General features: G+C 37.5%; 1 protein-coding gene across 1 annotated transcript in view; it reads right to left on the reverse strand.

Moving 5' to 3' along the window:
• Positions 1 to 578: 578 nt before the first annotated feature.
• Positions 579 to 21,320, reverse strand: part of PTPRD (protein tyrosine phosphatase receptor type D) — a 424,904-nt gene continuing 404,162 nt past the window's right edge. Inside the window, exons 28-34 of the mRNA XM_088019124.1 lie at positions 11,644 to 11,929; positions 11,041 to 11,219; positions 10,112 to 10,238; positions 8,792 to 8,917; positions 5,689 to 5,843; positions 2,373 to 2,508; positions 579 to 710 (exon numbers count right to left, since the gene is read on the reverse strand). Coding sequence (XP_087875250.1) covers positions 642 to 710; positions 2,373 to 2,508; positions 5,689 to 5,843; positions 8,792 to 8,917; positions 10,112 to 10,238; positions 11,041 to 11,219; positions 11,644 to 11,929 — 1,078 coding nt within the window. The 3' untranslated portion in view covers positions 579 to 641. The remainder of the gene's footprint in view (positions 711 to 2,372; positions 2,509 to 5,688; positions 5,844 to 8,791; positions 8,918 to 10,111; positions 10,239 to 11,040; positions 11,220 to 11,643; positions 11,930 to 21,320) is intronic.

Genomic DNA, 21,320 nt, shown 5'->3' on the forward strand with positions numbered 1-21,320 from the left:
ACCTACAATTTGGAAATAAAAAATGAAGAGTTATGTAACTTTTTTAAAATTCACTTTATCGAATGATACATTTGTTAAAAAAAAGTTTACACAGTTAAAAATGAAGCACAGGTCAGCAGTATCTTTACAATACTAAAAAACTAAATCAAAGACTTTCTTTTTAAACATTTCCCCCCAAACCCCCCCCTTAAAATGTTATTATGAGCAGTATGGTGGGAAGGGGTGATGTCGCAGCAGAGTCCATTTGTCACAAGAAGCCACGCCAGCAAACATCTTGCACTGAACTGCAGGACTCTGGCAATTTTTCCTCACACCTAACAAGCAATCCTGAACAAGATGGTGGTTCTTTGCTGTGATTTCTTCTTCCCTTTATTTTGAATCCTTGAGGTATCTGTAAAAATCCTTCAGATGCCTCACCAGTCAGGATTCTCTTTATTATTTTTTCAGGTTAGATTATTAAACTGTGAATTCTTGGTCCACCCAGAAGAGTTTGTTTTTATTTTGTTTTGTGTGTAATAGTCCCACTAAGTGGTAGTTAGCTAGAAGTTAAGAAGGACTTCTCAAGTGCCCTGTATGGCTCAGAAGAGACTCCGTGGATACTGAAGGGCCTGCAGTAAGAACCCAAAGTGGGTTAGGGGTTTCTACGTTGCATAGTGATCAAAGCTGCCCAAGTACTCCAGTGCGGCTCGGTAGCAGAACTGGTACTGGTCCTGCAGGAGACCAAGCATGGGAAGAAAGAGGAGAAGGGGCCATGAGTCCATTTTAATAGAAAGATGAAAATCAATATTCAAAAACAGATGTTACATCTGGATGGGGGCAAAATCACTACTCTCATCAATTAAGTCAATCCAATACCAATCCGTTTCAGTGAGCAAAGAATGATCAGCCATGCGGGGTGTTTGTTAACTTCACCACTCGATTTGACTAAAATCGTCTCCTAATTCCAAAGTAGTAACAGCTAGAGTGAACACTATCTTCCAGGCAAGTGTGAGTTGTTCTCCAAGTAGTACCAAACAATTACCACCACTGAACATGGGAATGTATCACTGTTGTCTTTTACAACTATCTATTTGTGATAACTTATTCTCAGTTTGCATATTAAGGAGAGACTGATCCAGACACACGCTGTTTTGAGGAAAGCCTGGATTCATTTATCTTCTGGGCTCTTGCCAAAAGAATTTGAATAAAAAGGATCTTATCAGATAGTAGACCTTACTACGTGCAATCAGAATTACCTACCACCATTTCTGATGTTGTTATTCAACTAAGTGTGAGGAACAGTAGGTACACAAAGCCACTTAAAAAGGGTTCTGGACTTTCAAGTTTTTCATCCTCTGGAAATGGCATCCCGAGACTGGATGTCTATATAAAAAAATAGCCGTGTCGTTTGGCCTAATTCAGTGTGATTGCTAGTTATCTGTTATAGAAAGGCCCACATTAAAAAAATAACTTGAAACATGTCCTTTTTCAGATAGGGAAGAACACTGTCATATTGGAATAAGTTGGGGCATTGTTGGAGAGATAGAAAAAAATAGAGTTTTTGCCGCAAAAGAAACTTATCTTTAGTAGCCAATGGGGCTGAAAGTAGATAGTTTCTATTTTGCTTAAATGTGCATTTTTTACAATAAAAATGGTAACGCAAAATAAATGGAGTTTGCTTTCCTATGTTGTCACAGTAAGCTGCTTGGCTAAGTGTTAAGGGTTTTTAAATGTCCAATTTCTCTCTTCCACCCCCAACACCCATTAAGTTTGTCAGGCCAACATCATGCTTTGAGTATTGCAAGCCAAATACTTGTGCTATTTTGAAATCACAGTTTGGAAGATATCGTGGGCAATGAATTTAGGAATACATATAGAATATATTTAGTGGCCTTTTGAGGAACAAAAACACTCACTCATCTTATCCTTAGAAATGAACAGTCAATAGGCCAGACTGTCTAAATCACAAAAGATGAGAATTTCATGATCAGTTATTGGAGTAAAAAATGGGGTATTAATCTCTCTAGGACTTATCCAGGATCCAAATATTTAAAATGACCATAGGAGAACAGAGAAGTAAAATGGGCTGAGGGTCTGTTATGTATCAGGCAATGTGCTTTATAAAGTGGTCAAATAGCGATAATTTATCATGGTTCAACCTAATATATAATCTAACATAACTTCCAAAGCAACTGTAAGACTTTGAAATTGTCACTCCCATAGACAGAGGGGAAAAAAGGAGTTTCAAAATATTGAACAATTTGATGGTTTTCCTACAGTATTTTCCTGTATTTTGCTCTGGTGTTGAGAGTCTCTGGGCTCTAAGAGGTTCTGGTTAGTAAAATCTATATTTGGCTCTTGAGACATGATAAATTCATAGAGATTTTTCTCACCTCTGTCTGTACCATGGCTGGTCGTTGTGTTCTTAACATTTTGACAGTCTGGAAGATATCTACAACTCCTTCATATCTCATTCTTTCCAAAACAATGCTTAACGTTATGAAGACTCCAGTTCTTCCAACGCCCGCACTGCCATAATAACAAAGACAGCGTTACAGGATGTGACACTCAGAGTCTTGACCACATTCGCTTGGAAGTAAACATATATGCACCCGCTTCCATATTACACCAGGTTCTTCAACAGCAATGTTCAGGAAAATGTGGTATTGGGTTCACGAAATGACTACTCTTGGGATAATGTGTCATGGTAAAATGTGAGCATGAATGTGGAATAATTAAGATTAAGTCCAATACAGTAGAATGCCTTTTCAACTGGGATTCTACTCCATTTTGGAAAGATGTAGGAAACATAAATATTGCAAAATAAATAGATTCAGAGAAGGATAAATAAAGTATAGGTTAATACTCTTCATGGAGATCCTGCAATTGTAGACCTTGCCTTCTAAGTATTTTTAAAGTATGGAATACCAGATAAGGTGAGATAAACTCGACCTCTTCAAGTTTTCTAGTGTATTATTTACTTCTTGTGGTCACAATCTATGCAGGATGATTCATCACTTAGAAAGGGTATAGACTATTCAGATTGAGACGTCAGTTTTGATATGAGAAAACAGATTCTGTGACAGGTTTTTTGATATGGGATCCTTATTCAGTAATTAGAAGGGTCGGTGAATATTTTATATTTACAAACTGTGTAAATGTATATACATTTGTTCTCTCTCCTGAAACTGAAAACTTTTAACAGATTCTCAAAAGGGTCTCTAACCTTTAAAAAAAAATGCATGAGCCTCACTGAGCTTATCTACTACTTTTAGATGTTCAGCAGCTAAAACACCAGGATTCTTTCTACCACATTAGCAAGGTTTTGAGTTTGTTTTCTTTATTGTTTTAAGATAATTCCAGAATGTTCACTGCAGCAAGAGGAGAAAATTAATTCATAGCTTTCGTGCTCTTAAAAAGTAGGAAAGCATCTGGAGGTTTAGGTAATGAGGAGAAGAGTGAATAATCTGAAAAATCCCTACATTTTTGGATCCTAATTAAATGACATGTGTAACGCTTGGGTACAGGCTGTAGAAAATGGATGGATTCATTTACTTAGGGAAATAGCTGACAGGCATATATAAATAGTGTGTCCCTTTACAAATTGGGTTTTCTAAAGAGCCCAAACAGAATTGTTAAGTGAGGCTTTAAAATCCATGGGCAGTCTTTACAAAGTGCCTGAGGATGTCCAGGGGCAGTGAAGGTTCTCTGTTAAGATGGAGTAGATGACCTTGAAGGTCCCTTTCAACCTTAAAAGTCTCTCTTACTCCTGAGAAGCTGTGATTTAGGATATTTTTTCTTTTCTTTTTTTTTTCTGAATGGCCCAGGTATTCCCAACTCTATATTTAACCTTGATTTGATTGTTCAAATGTATTGAAATACAGGGTTTCTGGCTTTCTACTAGGTGTTTTCAAGAAAATAACAGACACTGGCCTTATCACTTCTGAATTTGTTGACTTTACGATGCTAGTTTAATAAGTTATAAATAAAGTTAATATTTTAAGGATATACCCAGATAAGAGAAACTATCTAGAAGTCATGTGTATATATGTGTGTGCATGAGATAATAGGACACAGTTAAAATCCATATACTAAAGGAGTATTTAAATCATTCTGTGACAGCAAAAGCAATGGGAAGTAACACACATTTATAAACTTATGGGGAAATGTCTAAAGTTAAATGTATATATTAAATATATTCTTTTTTATAGCTTATGCTAGAAAAGTTTGAATTAGCATTTGGGCAAATTATGTCGAAAGTGAAGGGGAATATCCAGGTAATTTCAGTCCAGTCTATACCATCTACTTTGTCTGAATAGTTGAGTCCATATGTTGTTCCCTACATGATCTTTGGTTGTCTAGAGTAACCAAACTCAACACAAAGCAAATGTGAATAAAGAAGGTCTGCTACTCACAGAACATATCATCCCTGGGGAACATGATGCACTCAAAAGGATCTTAGAGAGATTCTAAGATTCTGTTATAGAGCTACATGATGACAGATGTGAGGCTAGAATTCAGCTACCTTAAAGCTGGAGTTGAATATTTCTCCTATTTTGAGAGCTTGTCTCCCCTTTCACTAAGAATCGTAATTTGGAATCTTTCTGTCTTTCTCTTTTTCTTTTTCTTTCCTCCCTTCTTTCCTTCCTTTTTTCTTTTTTTTTTTCTGAAGCAAAGTAAAATTTTAAACTCTCAAGATTTTGACCACAAAGAGATTAGAAACTGAGACTTCAAATTGCTAGAATCTGAAAATATATTAGTGTAAATAAAATTATTTACAAAAGGAATAAAAAATTCCTTTTGCTGGAAGGTTTCTGCATAACAACTTCCCAAAGCACTAGATTTATGGTGAGTGTCCTTTCTGAACCTTTTATTTGCTATTTCTATTAACTTCAATGACTTGAATTATAAAATGCTGTGGAAACTATTGAAAATAATTAACTTGAAGGTGCTTCATTTTCTGATATAGCAACAATTTTCAGGTAAATTGCAATTTTAACCGAGGTACCATTCTAATCATTTACTGACTGGCAAGAATTAGTATTGTCATTAAGGCTGGATAACTATTTATGGTTTTCCTAAAAAGACAACCACAGGAGGTAGATACAGAAAGACAGTTATCATTGTAATGCCATGGAAGTAAAACAAGTAAGAGATGATTAACTGAACAAATTTTCCCTAGCAGATGTACCAACAATTCCTGTTAAGGTAAACTAGGAAAGAGGGATGCCTGGCTTTCTCAGTCGGTTAAGCGTTTGCGTTCGGCTCAGGTCATGATCCCAGGGTCCTGAGATCGAGTCCCATATCTGGCTCCCTGCTCAGGGAGGAGTCTGCTTCTCCCTCTCCATCCACCTCTCCCCCTGCTCATGCTTTCTCTCTCTCTCTCTCTCTTGCTCTTGCTCAAATAAATAAATAAAATCTTAAAAAAAAAAAAGGTAAACTAGGCAAGGAAAAACAGTTTTGTCTTTGTTACAAGAGGTAAAATTTGGGGATAAAAATTTTACCTCTGGTTATTTTCATTTTATGGAAAGAAAGAGAAATGAGTCCTTGCTTAAGATTTTACAATATATTTCTGAGAATAAAATATTAATTATGCAGATTCACTCCAATAAGCCTGTACTGACAATGAATAGACAACAATGCACATTTTCAAAGTTATTAGGACATTAATCACAAATGGAAACTCATCATTCTTGATTCTTCACTCACCTGCAATGGACTGAAATGGGCCCGTCTTGGCCAAACTGCTCTTTTGTTTTATGGACTTGGCCAATGAAGTCAATAAATCCTTCTCCAGACTTTGGCACTCCTTGCTCTGGCCAGTCGGTGAACTGGAACTGCCTCACTGTTCGGGACTGACCGTCCTTTAGAGAGAAAGCCACATACCCAGCCACAAAGAAGGATGCCAGGAGGATTCAGCCAGTGCACAGACCACAGCAGCAAGAATGATTTTTTTTTTCCAGAAAGAAAAAAGGCGGGGCGTAAGAAGAAATTAGAAACATGTTTAACTAGAAACTCAGTTCATGTATGTCTTATCTGTTATTAACACTGTCTACAGTCACATATATTTAAATTGCAAATTTATTCTGGAATGCCCAAGTAAAAACCTGGGTTCTTATAAAGAGCCATCTAGTTCCCATATTAGTAAATGCTTCCGAGAACCAAAATTTGCCTTCAAAACCAAAGTGGAACATATATACTCTATTTCAAAAATTTCAGAAGCCAATAATTTAATATTGAAAGGAGCATCCAGGCATGTCATCCAGACCAGAGATTTTGCTATTGTCGTGATAACTTCACATCCACCGTGCTGGCTTATTTCTAGCACTGTCAAGTGAAAAATAGTGACGCTGAGAGGATCTGACACAAACTGGGTAGCTGTTAACCCGGATGCCCTACATGTCTCAGGGGCATACAATTTCTAGCCATGGCAGCCTCCACAGCATGTGCTATGCAACTATGCTGTTGAGTAGGAAGTGAGGTGTCCCTCAAGGAGAGGAAAGAGATTATTAGCAAATAAACACCCTATTCTGAAAAGGACTCTTCTGGCTGACCACAGGAATTAAGGGACTCATGGTGGGGCTTAAGAGACAGACCAAACAGTGGAAAGAAAACAAGCTGGATAGAGGAGGAGTCTTTTCTAAAGTGATTGGGCAAAACTGCTCTGACTCATGAAGTATAAATGGTTTGAGAAGGAGCTACTAATGTGCTTCTGACTCCTTCTAGAACAGTGTTTTCAGAAGCACAACAAAAGCAGAAGGGACCCTCTGTTTACAGAAATAGGAGTAACAATTATGCCCACCCACCAACTTTCTTTTTTTAATCCACTGAGAGGGAAAGAATCCAAATTCCAAGCTTAGAGAGACTGATCCTATTTGAAGAGGCCCTGCTCCTAGTTAAGGCTTCAACTTGTTCCTCCTTTCCATTTTTGTAACACCTCTTTCCCCTTTAAAGGCCTTTTGGATATGGGTGTGTATGTTCCCAAGATTCTGGTCAAGTAGACGAGACACAATCTTTTTCATTCAGTCATATTGAGAGGAAGGGATGGTTTAGCTCAACTAGTCTTGTTTCCACAGGAACAGGGCATATTCCTGACTGTCATCTTTTGATAAAGCAGGGAGATCACATTAACTTTGTGAGAACACTCAGGAATATGAAAATAACTGCTTGACCCCATTACTAACACGGATGGTTACCACGGAAGCATGATTTACTTCCCTTCGTTTCTGGAGAAGGCTTGGGAAGCACAGGAAGGAAGCCAAAGGCAGATATGTCCTCCTCTACATATGTCAGGGATTTCACTTCTGACCGCAGTTGCTTTTAGCAGCAAGAAGAGGTCATGTGCACAAACCCTTACTATTTGGAGGAGAGACCAGCTGACTCCATTTAAAGGTTACCTGTTTAACAAAACTGCATTCCAAGCGCCAGCTTGCTTTCTAAACTGAAAGTTAAGATTAGAAACACACTAGGAACACAAACAGCATATGCTATGGCAGCTAAGAAAATTATAAAATCTCAGGGAGCCTTTTTTAATAAAAAGAATGTGAACAAGTTCTTCAATATTTCTTTTGCTTTTTGCGATCAGATTTAATTTGGGCAAGTGAGGAGTAGTAAAGAAGGTGTCTCTGCTATTTGCAGAGACTGGCCCCTAGTCTTTATCATCAGAAATCATTGGTGAGTTTCCCTGGAATGTACTTAAGATTTTTCACTCACATATATATCTTCAAATTCTGAAAGGGCACTTTTTTTTTTTTTTTTTAAACAATGGGATGTGTCACCAAGGCATGCTTACTTGGGCAACTCAAAAATGAGCCCGATAGACTTAACTGCTACCTTGAGTACGGTCACCTTCAGGGTAGTTAAGATTTCAGACTTTCTGGGATTAACAGGTCTGTCACCTGGGCCAACCAGCCTGCTAACCAATTTCTCCTTCACTTTAGGTCAACAGCCAGGGCACAGCTTTGGGGATTAGCAGACAATCTCTAAACATGAGTATTGGTCGGAAAAGCTCCTTCCCAGAAAAAACAATGGATCAAGTAAATAGCTCTATCCTGGAGTTTTATTCAACCCACCTACTGTGACAGTTCCAAAAACAAAGCAGGGCTTTGGACTGACCCCATTCTCTCCTAAGATGTGTTTGTAGTCATGGTTTGAAAGTGGCCAAAGGCAAGGATATTAAAGTTTATGCATAGAACATCTTACATCAGGGCTGAACCTTGGACTCAGCAATCTAGATAAGAAATGCGGAATGAAAATTAGCCAACAAGGGTCATGGGTGCACAGCTCTCATGGACAGACACATTAGCACACTGAGGAATAAACCATGCCAGGAATCAAATTATAATGTGCAAAGCTTGTCAGAGTCTTCTAAAGAATGCCATTTGCTCTGCAGTTTTAAAATCATACCAAATTAACCTCCAAGCCCACATGACCTAAAGGGCTTTGCAAAACAACAACATATTTACAGCCTCAAGTAATGAAGAAGTCAAAAAGCTCCAAAGAGAATGAGCTGAGAAAGTGAATGTAAGCACAGCCAACCAATCAGTAAATGCTTCCCAGGACACACACTTACCAAGTATATCCCAAGTTGGGCTGCCAGATGTTATGTTTGAATGGAAGCCAACCCTGGGTTTGTGAGAACACTTGCCAGACAGAGGAAAAGTTACTCTTATTTTAAAAAACAAAACAGTCCTCCAAGATCAGTTATTCTTTTCACTTTGGGAATATGGTCACTCGGCAAATGTTTCTCCCAGAGATGCATTTTAGACTGCTTTTCAGCTAATGTTTAAGAACATAAGATTGGTCAACTTACCCTAGCATCTGTGACCTTGAATTCTCTTAGGATATATTGTGGCATGTTGTACTCAGCCATTGGATCTACAACAAAGTACTGGTATCTTGCAGATCGTTCTGCTGGCCAGTATTGGTGACATTTCTCCTAAAACGAGAGAAGATTAATGGCAAACTATACAAAGTACCAATTAAATTTTATCTAGCATCTATCAATCTATATATTTAATTTCTTTCTCTCATTAATAAAAGTTCAAAATTCAAGGCCATTCCAATTGCATGTGATCCGTTTTCTTTTGGAAACCATAAGTTCCTTGAGAATAGGAAAATCAAATGGTTTAATATTTGCTCATGATATCAAGCACACTACTGGCATACAGTAGCTTATTAATAGACAACAATTGAATTGAATATTTTGAAAGGGTAAGTGTCTTCATACCTACAAGTTCTCCAAATAATAACATCGGTCCTTGGATGTAATGCTGGCCCTGTTAACCACGCATTGAACCACCAGAATAGACTTGCATCACTGTGTTAGGGAATGGACAGAACCATCAAGTGTGAATGCAGAAAGAAAATTCTATATTGATCTGGTCCAGTCTCCCTTGTCAGCTGAGGAAACTGGAGCCCAAGCAGTTTTAATGATTTGGCTAAATCTTGCAGAGAGTCAACTATGAATAGTCAGGATAGTCAAGTTACTTTCCTAGTTTGGCATTTTTTGCTCTCTACATTTATACAAGGAAGAGAGAAAGAAAATATCTTCAGCAAACATAGCAAAATGCTTACATCTATCGAATCTAAGTGGTAGGTCCTTAGGTATCTCTAATACTATTTTATGTATTTTTCAGAATAATCATTTTCAAAAAGTAGATCTAAGATGACCAGATTATATATATCCTTGGAAAAACTATGTAACTTTCTAACACCCTATTCAGTATGGGGTGGAGGAAGGTCAGGTAAGAATTTGCCTCACACATAAAAGAAAGTCAAGTTTCTTCACACAGAGAAATGATGGCACATTTGCTCATGAAACTCCAGCTTGTCCAGCATGAAAGGAAAAAAGACTATGCCAACAGTCGGGACCTAAGTCAAACAGGGACATCTACTTCTTTGCTCCTATGATCATGCTGCACTGGAAACAAAATACTAGATCTTTTTTCAAAGCACACAAATTAAAGAACTTGATGTGGCTTTGCAAGCTAAAAACCAACACAAGAGTAATGAATGGCCCATAATGTGTCTGGTAAACTCCACATCTCCAAGAAATGATGCTGGCCCTTGGGTTATTAAAATGAAATCGTCATTTCTTCATGGAGTGAATGTCTTATAAAAAAACACTCACTCTGCCCATCTCACGCAGCTTGGTGAGCATCACGACAATGGTGGAATTGTGTTCCCAGAGCATTCGCCAGAAGTCTTCAGTGGTCTCTGCCAAGGGCCCCTGGGTAGCAATGTAGGCTTTCTGTTGTCTGAATTACAGAGAATAAAAGTAGCATGTTAAAGTAATCAGAGAACATGCAAAGGTTCACATTTGATACGTAAACATCAAACCCACTAATGAAAACTGAAAACATAACATCAGGGCAATTGCAGTAAATCTCCATTAAGACTGTGTAATCAAATGAGAATATTTAATACATTTGGGGTCTTTGCAAAAGAAATTGTTTTGTTAATATTATGATGTATGTCTTTATCATTATTATTTAAATTTTAGTGCAACACTAATAACTCAGTTCCATGTATCATACAAATCACTTAAACAGTGGTGTCTTCATTTTGTAGATAGGACTCTTACACAATCTATGAAATTTATGAAATATGGTGTAAAACAGCTTCCTCATTAACTCCTTCCACAACCAAATGGCTTCTGAGGAAGAATGCAGAAGGCCAGATTAAAGATTCCATGACTGCTTCTTCTTACTCCTACCAAAAATAATAAAAAACAAATACTGGGCGCCTGGGTGGCTCAGTTGGTTAAGCAACTGCCTTCGGCTCAGGTCATGATCCTGGAGTCCCTGGATCGAGTCCCACATCAGGCTTCCTGCTCGGCAGGGAGTCTGCTTCTCCCTCTGACCCTCCCCCCTCTCATGTGCTCTCTCTCTGTCTCAAATAAATAAATAAAATCTTAAAAAAAAAAAAAACCAAAGGACTGAATGCTGACCTATGCAGAAAGAAGATGCTTTGAATTGAGATGAAATTCATTCTGGCTGTGAAACTAGGGCACATGTAAATATCAAGGCTTTGGACTGTCAGGGGAGTAAGAGTATATACCTGTATCCATCAATAAAACTGGCATTGATGTAATCAGATCCTTCTACTCCTCGGATAGGCTGCAGGCATACCCTTGTGGATTCATATGGCATAATATTAACAAGGCGATTTTTGAATTTATTACATGGAAGATTGGCACTGATGAATCTTGAGGTGTGAGCTTTAGAGCTGGCTAGACGCTGTTGAATAGAAAAAAAGAAAAAAATCTGACAAAGATAATTTTAGCCTACAGTTAGATGCAATGTACTCAAGATTTCCTCTTTAGATATAAAGCTTGTGTTTACTTCAAAGCAAAGGACTCTTCAAATTGCACTGCTTTTCACTTCTACCTAATGATTCCATATAGTGTACTGAATTTTTAAATATGTTTTGAGAGTATGATCTCTCAATTTAAATTAGGGTACAAAAGAGCTCGAGGTATTGTTAGGAAGCAAAGAACAGAAAAGGGAAAGAGGAAGAAAGTGTTTTATAGTCAGACACCTGAGAAGGTCAAGTGAATCTTGTAACTTCAGAATTTGAAAGGTTAAGAAAGTGAAGGCACTACTCAAAGACAATCCCAGAATGACTTGCTCCTGAATTACCACATCACATCCAATATCATACCTTAAATTCGAGCTCCATTCCTGTGACATTCTCTCCTGTTTCTATTTGTGTCAGCTTTTGAATATAGGCATACAAGTTTCTAGCTGGCACTTCGGTATTTCCACAAGTCACTGCTTCTAACAGTGCATCATGGATAAAGATGTATTGGTCTTCTGTTTGAACCATGTAATTCCTCTGGGCTCTCATTAAAGTTACATGGCCATAAATATCTACAGTTTTTTCATGCTTTATTCTTTCTAACATGGCATCTATTACGATGAAACAACCAGTCCGGCCAACTCCCGCACTATAAGAAAAACAAAGAGAAAAGAAAAGTCCAAATAAATCTATCAGGAAACCAAAACATAAAAATTATTTTAATTCTTACTAAGTAGGTTTTAAACCCATTAATTCTTTTCAACTAGCTATTGGGATTATTTCAGAGCACTCTAAAATAAAAAGTATTATCAAGTCACTATAACCAGAGGATAAGGAATCAAATACCAAGTAAAATTAATTTGGTTTCAAAATGTAAAAACATTAAATCTATAATTACTGTGGTCATTGATCATGTAACACAAAGTAGACATTATTTTGAAACTGTTATAAAAAAACACAAACATTTAGGTTGTTTATATTAGAAGATATTTTAAAAAAATTGTTTAAGATCTAATTAGGCTATATCTTTTTCTAAAACTTCTCCATCTATTTCAGTTCAATTTGTGAAATAAAAATGAGAAAATCACTCAGTCTGAAACATTTCATATTCTAAAACCCAGCAAGGAAGTTTTAAAATCAACTTAGTGGGAAATAGATAATTAAAATATTAAAATGTTGCACACTGAAAAACGTACAGGATATTTTCAATGAAAATAATTTCCTACTAAAAAAATAATCACTAGAGAGTAGGTGTATTTTTTGTTTTTACTCCCTTCTCTTCCAAAGTTGAATGTATTTTGAAATTCTAGGTGAAATTTAAGTTTTCTATGTGGAAAAATAAAAGCCTTAATCTTTGTTATTGAAGAAGCTCTGAGCTTTTTTTTAAACTCCATTACTTTGGGACTTACGGGACATTTTCCAGTTGGTGGAACCCAATTCAAACAAGAGAAGGTGAGAGAGTGAGCAAAACCCAAAGACAAGATCTGCTGTTCCAAGGAGACAATCTAATTTACTGAACTGGATTACAGTCATGTGGTTGAAACACTGGAATTTCCTCAAGTGTTGAAAAGAATACTAACAAAATAACACATCTGTGCTCTTAAATCTCTAGGTAAGCCTTTTTTGTCTCTTATCAAACTCTTAAGAGTGAGTCTGTTTATGTGTCAAGTATGGTTGAATCCAAAATATTTTTCTCCTCCTGATCGTCAATATTTACCTGGCTGGGAAACATGTAATCAACAGGAATAGGTATCCATCACCACCACAGACACTAAGCAACAGACAGTCTCCTTCATTAGCTACATGCCACTGTTTCCTGTCATTTGTGTATCTATGTGTTCATTTATTTATCCATCTGTCCATTGACATATCCTTCTCTTCATTCAATGAACAGCACTTTGTTAAGTAATATAGGGGGTACAACATTAAAGATGACTTACATCATACCTTTAAAGAGTTCAGCATCTATCAATGAGGTAAAAGTTTACTTAACTATTTATACTAAAATACAAGGAGAAGGAGAAGAAGAAGAAGAAGCAGAAGCAGCAGCAGCAGAAGAAGAAGAAGCAGAAGCAGCAGCAGCAGAAGAAGAAGAGGAAGAAGCAGAAGCAGAAGCAGAAGCAGAAGCAGCAGCAGCAGCAGCAGCAGCAGCAGCAGCAGAAGAAGAAGAAGAAGGAGGAGGAGGAGGAGGAGGAGGACGAGGAGGCAGAGGAGGAGGAGTGGGAGGAGGGGGAAGAGGAGGAGGAGGAGTGGGAGGAGGGGGAGGAGGAGGAGGAGGAAGAGATATGTCAGTTTTGTGGATGATGTGGCATTTGAACTAGGACTTGAAGGACAGGAAGGATGGGGGAATCATGGAGGCTAGAATAGCAAAACAGAAACAATGACTTTTGTAGTCATACTGTTGGCTCTGGGAGTTACATGTGAAACTTTTCATTGACCTAGTGAGGCACTTGTACAAGGAATGTACCAGAACTCCAAATAGATGAGTTTAGTGAGCACTAGGGTGTCTGACACAACTGAAATGACATTTCTCTCTAGTGCCAAGTGGCCACAAGGTATTAAGTAAGCATTTTGTAACAAATAATACCCTCATTTAACTACTGAGCAGTGCAGATCAAATCTAGCTTCCACAAAGTGACATGACATTGAGATGTAATGCAAAAACCCATTGAGACAAAGAGTCTTTGAAGTGACAGAACATTTTTTAGTACACAATTAGAAACCTGATGCACCAAGGTCCACATCTAGTTTGTTCTACTAGTAAACCTGTGAGATGGGGAGTTTTCCATGACATTCCCATCCCCCCAGTCTCTCACCCACCAGGCAGAATTAATCAACCTCTGTTCCAGATCACTTAAGTCGAGCATCAAATACCACCCCAGTACAGTCTCAGTTATATCGCATTATTAATTAGCCTTGTGGGTCTGTCATCCACAAATCATGGTGCATAACCTGAAAGCAGGAACTATATTTTCTATTATCTTTGTGTGTCCTGCACCAACCATGTAGCTGGTGTTCAATAATGTTTGTGAAATAAGAAAATAAATCAGTGATTGGCATCAGAGACCTTATGTAATGAGCAGCCCATCCATGTTCAGTAAGCCTACTGATGAAGCAGGACTCTTCAGTTAATGAAACAGGACTGAGGAAGCAGGAATCTTCAGTTAATGAAAGAAATCCCACATTTGACAAAGGCTCAGAATTGTGCAGAGAATGCCTGAAGACTACTCCACGGTGGTGGGTAAGGACTGGAAAATGCTTTGCGTGGCCTCCATGTCTTCGTCTTCTGATCTGGGAAGTAGCCCCCCACATTGGGGAGGTTCTAAGACTACGAGTAATACCTTTTTCTCTTTTTCTGTGTTGTTTTCCTTAATTGTCTTCATCCCAATTTTGCATTGTTTTTAATTGGATACAACTTCATGCAGTTCTTTATAGTGGAAACCATGCCATAAGCCTCATAACTGAGCCCTAAATATCAAGTCAATTCTAGATAATGGCAGGGATATTTCCCCAAAATATGTATCAGGGACCATTCTCAAAAGTCTGGATGATGCATAGATCTATATTCAGACAGAAAGATATCAAAGAATCTTGGAAAATTGGTAGGAATGACTCTAGTTTCAAACAGTAGCAACCTCTTCAAGGTGGTAATGAAAGAAAAAATATGTGCCTGAGTCTAAATTACAAGCTGTGGAAGAAAAGAAAGAAGAGAGTCTGACTTGTGCCAAACGCATTTTTTTCTCCCCCAATTCAAAATACTGTTAAGTGCCCAATCTTGTGTATTCATATGTAAGATAGGGAAGGAGCTGACCCTTTTAACTTACATGTTACCGCTTCTTTAGGAGGAAGAGTTCTTGGGGGGTTTTAAATGTTAGAAGTGTCTCTTAGCTTGAAGTAAGATCATGAAGTTCAAGATACTTTTTCCAGATAGAAATGGCTGGGTGTCCTAGAGAAAGTCACTTAACCTCTTCCTTGCTCTCCTGTTTTTCTTAAATCGAGATAATGGTAATTAACTCTAGTTAATTACCTAGTAAGTCTGAAGGCTGAATTAAACATACCGAGTGTTTTGCAAACCCAAAGGAAGAGGCAGTTACTTTGTAGGTACAAACTGCATTTTAAAATTCTACCTCTGAAGCTGACAAAAGGAATAGTTAATGTTAATGCTGAGAAAATTATGAGAGAATCACTGCAGGATCATTTAAGATTAGGCTTTCAAAAATCTTGCTTTAATCTACCCCCTCAAGCTGTTCTCCCCTTTCTCCTCATATTTCCAATAAATAATACCTTACATTAAAAGAACTTTCTGCTTTCACATATATTGTCATGGCAAATGAGATGGCAATAAACCGCTTTCCCACCATAGTGCCTGGCTCCTGGGAGGTATTCAGCAAAGGTCTGTCAGTTCCCTTTTCCCTTCTATGATTTATAACATTTGGAAGCTGCCCTGAAGTCCTCCAGCTCATGGTAAATGGACAAAAAGGGACTCAAATGGAGGTTGCACGGTGCTAAACTTTAGCACCACATTCCATGGCACTATCTTTGCTTCATACTTCTTTCTGCCAGTTGGGTCAGTGAAAAAAAAAAAAGGCACCTTTCTTGTAGCCCAGCCCTTTAGAACACTCCTTTAGCAGTGTTCAACAATCCTGAATGCAAGTTCCTTGAAAAGCTTTTCTTCCTGTGCTACTGAGTATGGGAAACAACAGATACTCCCCTTGTGGTTGAAGGTAGGAAGGGAAGTGATTAAATAATGATCTCCAATACAAAATCACCTTAAACATGCAGCACATGGAATGAGCCAAGAGGAACTGTGACTCACATGTAATGGTTCCATTGAGTCTGTGACAGGGTAGAATTTCTAGCAAGTTGGAAACTAAGACAAAACTCTAAATGCCATCTTCAGAAATCCACCAGCATCCCTTTAGACTGTGCCTCAGTAAGTGATATGTTTTTCTGTTTAATGCTTATACTGATTATCCTCATGCTTCTCTGGATTTTTTCCATTTGTATCTCTTTCTCTAATTCACACACCTCAGCCAGCTGTCAAAATGTAGATAATGTCCCCAAAGTTCTGTCCTCCTTTCTCTCATTCCCCTTCATGATTCAGCAATAATTTTCAAAAAAAAAATGATTCCTAAAGCGATAGCCCTTTCTCTGAGCATAAGTGGAGACCTATATTTCAAGTTGCCCTCAAGTTTCTCTAGAAATAAATAGATTCCAAGATTAATCAGCATCTTCTCTGCTCAAATCTGCTCTTCCCTCTCCCTCATTCCTTACTATTTGGTTCTAAAATATAAGAATCGGTTTGGATTGTTTTTCCCTCCTTCCCTGCACAATAATAAATTATAAATTCTTGTGCTTTTGACCTCTATAAATTTTATTCATCTATCAATGGTGTGCTGGAGCTGGCGAAAGCCAATTGTTAAATTCTCAGAAATTTTGCTCAAATAAACATTAAAAATAAAGGCTATGCTCAAAACACAGTGCTCTTAATTATTTTACATTTATATTCTTGAGCCGAAACTATTATATAATGGTGTGCTACTGAGCATCTCTCCCGAGATTTGCATTCAGTGATGTCACATTTCTACCTTGAAATCAGATATGGTGGGGGGACGTACACCAAGGAAACTGGCAAATACTTGTATTTCCCCTACAGAGCTGGTTGTGACACATTACCAGCACACATTGACTGTCCTAATTCATCCCTGGCCACCAGCCAGGGACAGACAGGAAAGTGCTCATTACTTTGTTTTTCCATCTATATACTCTCGTAAGACTCTGCAGGCTATTATCCCACAAATATTTACTGAGTGCCTACCATGTGCTAAGACATCGATGAAGTGGTGAGCAAAACCAACAGAATCCTTTCCTCGTGGAGACTGCAGTTTAGCAGGAGAATTAGATAGTAAGTAATCATATGAATAAGTAGATAATTTTAAATCTCCAACCACTGTTATGAAGTAAATGTACAATGTGCTGGCTAAGCACTTTTGAGGAAACGTCATTTAAACTGATACCTGTTATGGACTGAATTGTGTCCTCTCAAAATCCATATGTTAAAGCCTTAACCCCCAGCTCGACTGTATTTGGTGAGAGGCTTCAGGGAGGTAATTAAGGTTAAATAAGGTCATAATGGTGAGGCCCTTACCCAGTCAGACTGGTATCTTTATAAGAATAAGAAGAGACACAAGAGAACCATACACAAGTAAAACAGTTATTTTAAAGAATTGCTGTTGACACAGTTATACAATTAATAAAGATGTTATAAACAACCCTTAAAAAGGAAAATAAATATGCGGAATCCGCCCTTTTACCCACACTGCCTTCCAGCCACACTGGCTTTCATTTAATTACTCAAATAGGCTAAGCTATTTTCTATGCCAGGGCCTTTTCTTGAGATATTCTCTCCTAGAAAGCTTTTCCTTCTTTACTCAGCAAACCATTCCTTGTCCTTTAGATATTGTGTGCATCTGCTACGGCTGGGTGCCATAAAAAACAGAAATTTATTTTCTGTAAGTTTAGGAGACCAGAAGTCCAAGATTAAGGTGCCATCAGGGTTGGTTTCTGGTGAGACCTTTTTTCTTGGCTTAAGATAACAGCCTTTTAGTTGTGTCTTCATGTGGTGTTCCCCCTGTGCATGTGCAGAGAGAGAGACCTCTGTCTCCAAATACAGTTACACTGGGGGAGGGTTAAGCCTTTACGAATTTTGAGGGGATACAATTCAGTCCATAACAGATATCAATTTAAATCAATTGAAATTCTTCAGAAGTGCTTTGCCTGCATGCTAGACATGTACCTCACAGCAGTTGTTGGAATTTATAACTATATATTTACTCATCGGATTATTTGGTACCTAATTCTCTTGCTAAACTGTAATCTCCATGATGATGGAATCTCCTGTTGGTTTCACTCACCATTTCGCTGATGTCTTAGCACATGGTAGGCACTCAGTAAATATTTGTGGGATAATAGCCTCACCAACTCTTGAGTTTTTTATTAGGATACATCTATTGGTTTGCTGGAATATGTCTTTGAATAATGTTTTATGTAAAATATGCATGATGCCTTGTATATCTGAGAATGTTTATTTGCCTTTACCTAGTTAAAACTGCGTGGTTCTCAGGCGATAATTTTTATTATAAGAGTCATAGCTTTCCCCAACTCTAGTCAAATTACACATATTTAAAGCTTTCCTAGCTCTGGGCCTTTGCTTATGCAGGCCCTCCCTCCTCCTTATCAGGTCTACGTGTTGATATCTACCTTCCTTTAAGACACCTTTCACATGCTGTATCCTCGGCCAAGACTCTCCCCCTGGTTTACTCCTCCTTGGATCCCTATGGAAATGTATACTTCTCTTTCAGCAACTGCCTTACCTCGTATTTGTTTTCTGGTTATTATCTTTATGCCAGTTGACAATCTCCTTGAGGGGAAGAACAACAGCTTCCTTGTCTCTACTGTGTTTGACAATTTCTCATGGCAATTTCCATGCCAGGGAAATAGGAAGTCTTCAACTTGAGTTGCAAAATTTTAAAAATATAAGTTTAAAAATATGAAGCTGTTTCTTTTGGATCAATGAAATATACAGGAACATTCTTCAAAGCCCTCTGGCATGGGAATATTACTTTGATACATGTTTACAGAGATAAAGGGAGTTCTTAAAATTTGATGAGATGGAAGCAACCTGTGTTTATGCTCTACTCCAGTTGCTCAGAAATAACAAACCTCAGGCACGACTTTTTTCTTAAGAAACTGCATGTTGAAAATTCAGAGCTTTTAGAAGTATGCCAGCCTACTTTTGTTTGAATTTCCAAGTTCCCACAACAGCACATATTTTACTTCCTTCTCCAATTTGCTCTATTTTTCACCCATCAGTATCTGAGTGCAGTGCACCTCTCAAAATGAAGGATTGTAGTTCTAAAAGCAAATGCATTTTTCTTTGATCCTGAAAAACTCAGCTTTCCATAGCAGCAATAATGACGGAACCCTATTTAGTGCTGTTTGTTTTTCATCATTTCAACAGCCTTCAACCTGAAACATGATAAGAACAGCAAAACTGATAAACCACCCTTATTTTTATCTGTTTTCTGTCGGAGTAGTTGCCAAGCATAGAGACAGATTTTTCTAAATATCTTAAAAAAAAAGTGCATAACCTCATGCTTCAGGCTGAGGCCAGCACAATTCAGTACATTTATTATGTTACAGAACATTCCAGCAAAAATGAAAGAGGGCAGAACTGTTAAATCAAGTCTAGCATTAGGTTGGTCCCTGTTTCCCCTGAACTAAATCCAACTTTCTAAGCTACCTTCCAATGAGGACAATGATGCCACCAAAGCAAACCAAATTACTGACACGATTTTGCCTTAAAAACAACAATAGCAAGAACAATAAGAAACGGTTTCAGTCAGTGATAAACATTTCAGTGTTCAAAAGCTGAAGGACCATGCAACCCATTGAGCAAGTACGCCTACTAGGAAATTGTTATTACTTCAATATTATCGTTCATCCAGTTACAACATTTGTTTTCAATTTCTAAAAACATGATTGAGTTAGTCCCACGAGTTGAAATATGCTTAATGTCCCGTGATGCGATACGGTAGTAATGTGCAAAAGGAAAACATTAAGAGGCATAAGGGGGCTGTTTTGTACTAAAATCATTCTGGGGATGTGTTTAAAAGTTGGCTTTTCTGATTAATCTGGTGGAGTGTTAATGCTGACCCTTTACTGATACTTCAATGATCTGGCAAAAAAAAAAAAGACAATAGAATTAGGAGATTTTACAGATCATTTAGTTGGATGCAAAGTCAGTAAAATATGAACCAAAAATCTTGGTGAGCATTTTGTACATATATCAGCTCATAATTAGATTGGATATTATAGTTCGGCTACAACAAAAATGGCATTTACAAACTGCAAAAACACAAAAAAGGACACCTATGAGAATGGATTGAATTTTATGATTAAGGTTTGCAAGATTAATCAGATAACTGTCCTGATAAAACTGTGATGTGATCATGATATGGCTGTCATTATAAAACTCTTCTTTCATTTTTTGTTAAAAATTAAATTTTAACTTAACATTCAACTATACTGGGCACCTCTAGAGTATTTAGCACTCTCTACAGAAAACTGGCCCAGAAGTATTTTAGTATCACATCCTCTGGCATCTCTTTTACCTAGAATGACCAGAGAAATTATGCAAATTTCTTTGATGTAAATATTCATCTGCTTGATTTACTTTTATATATTATAAAATAAAAATTAAATATTTTGAACAAATTGTCAATTAAATTTTTCCATGCTATTAAACACAGACTAAAAGCCTAGGTATTACAGCTGTTTGGGGGGACAATTTTGTAGTGTTCATTAAAATTTCAAGTGCACATATTCTTTAACACAGCACCTCTTGTTCTAGAACTCTGTCACTGAGGCATATGTACACATATGCACAGAGAGTCTTAGAGAAGCAGCAGCATTATTTGGAATAAGAAGTTAATTAGGTAAAACAATTACCATGACTAAGGAAATCGTTAAATAAACTATAATATATACATTCCAGGAATACCAGTTAAAAGAATGAGATCAATCCACATACTGGCAAAAAAAAAAAAAATGTCTAAAACACTGTTGAACCCACCTATGTTGCAGACCAATAGATACATCATGATGACACTTACATTTAAAAAAAAAAAGACCATATAACAAGATTACCTATTTTTATATGCATACATGTTGATGAATAGGACTTGATCTGCAAAAATATACAGATTATTACAATAGTTGCCTCTTAGTGGAGAGTGGCATTGGTTCTGGTGTTGTAAGGGGATACTTTCACTTTAGTTGAAGTACTCAATTTTTAAAATTTAATTTAATTTTATTATTTTACTTTATTTTTAGAAAGAGAGAGAGAGAGAGAGAGAGAGAGAGCATGTGGGGGGAGGGGCAAAGGGAGGGGGAGAGAGAATCTTAAGCAGGTTTCATGCCCAATATGGAGTCCAACATGGGGCTCCATATCATGACCCTGAAATCATGACCTGAGCCGA

The sequence above is a fragment of the Eumetopias jubatus genome, unplaced genomic scaffold (assembly GCF_037043125.1).
Source record: "Eumetopias jubatus isolate StellerSeaLion01/CBP00866 unplaced genomic scaffold, mEumJub1_p1.0 scaffold_15, whole genome shotgun sequence".
NCBI classification, from domain to species: domain Eukaryota; kingdom Metazoa; phylum Chordata; class Mammalia; order Carnivora; family Otariidae; genus Eumetopias; species Eumetopias jubatus.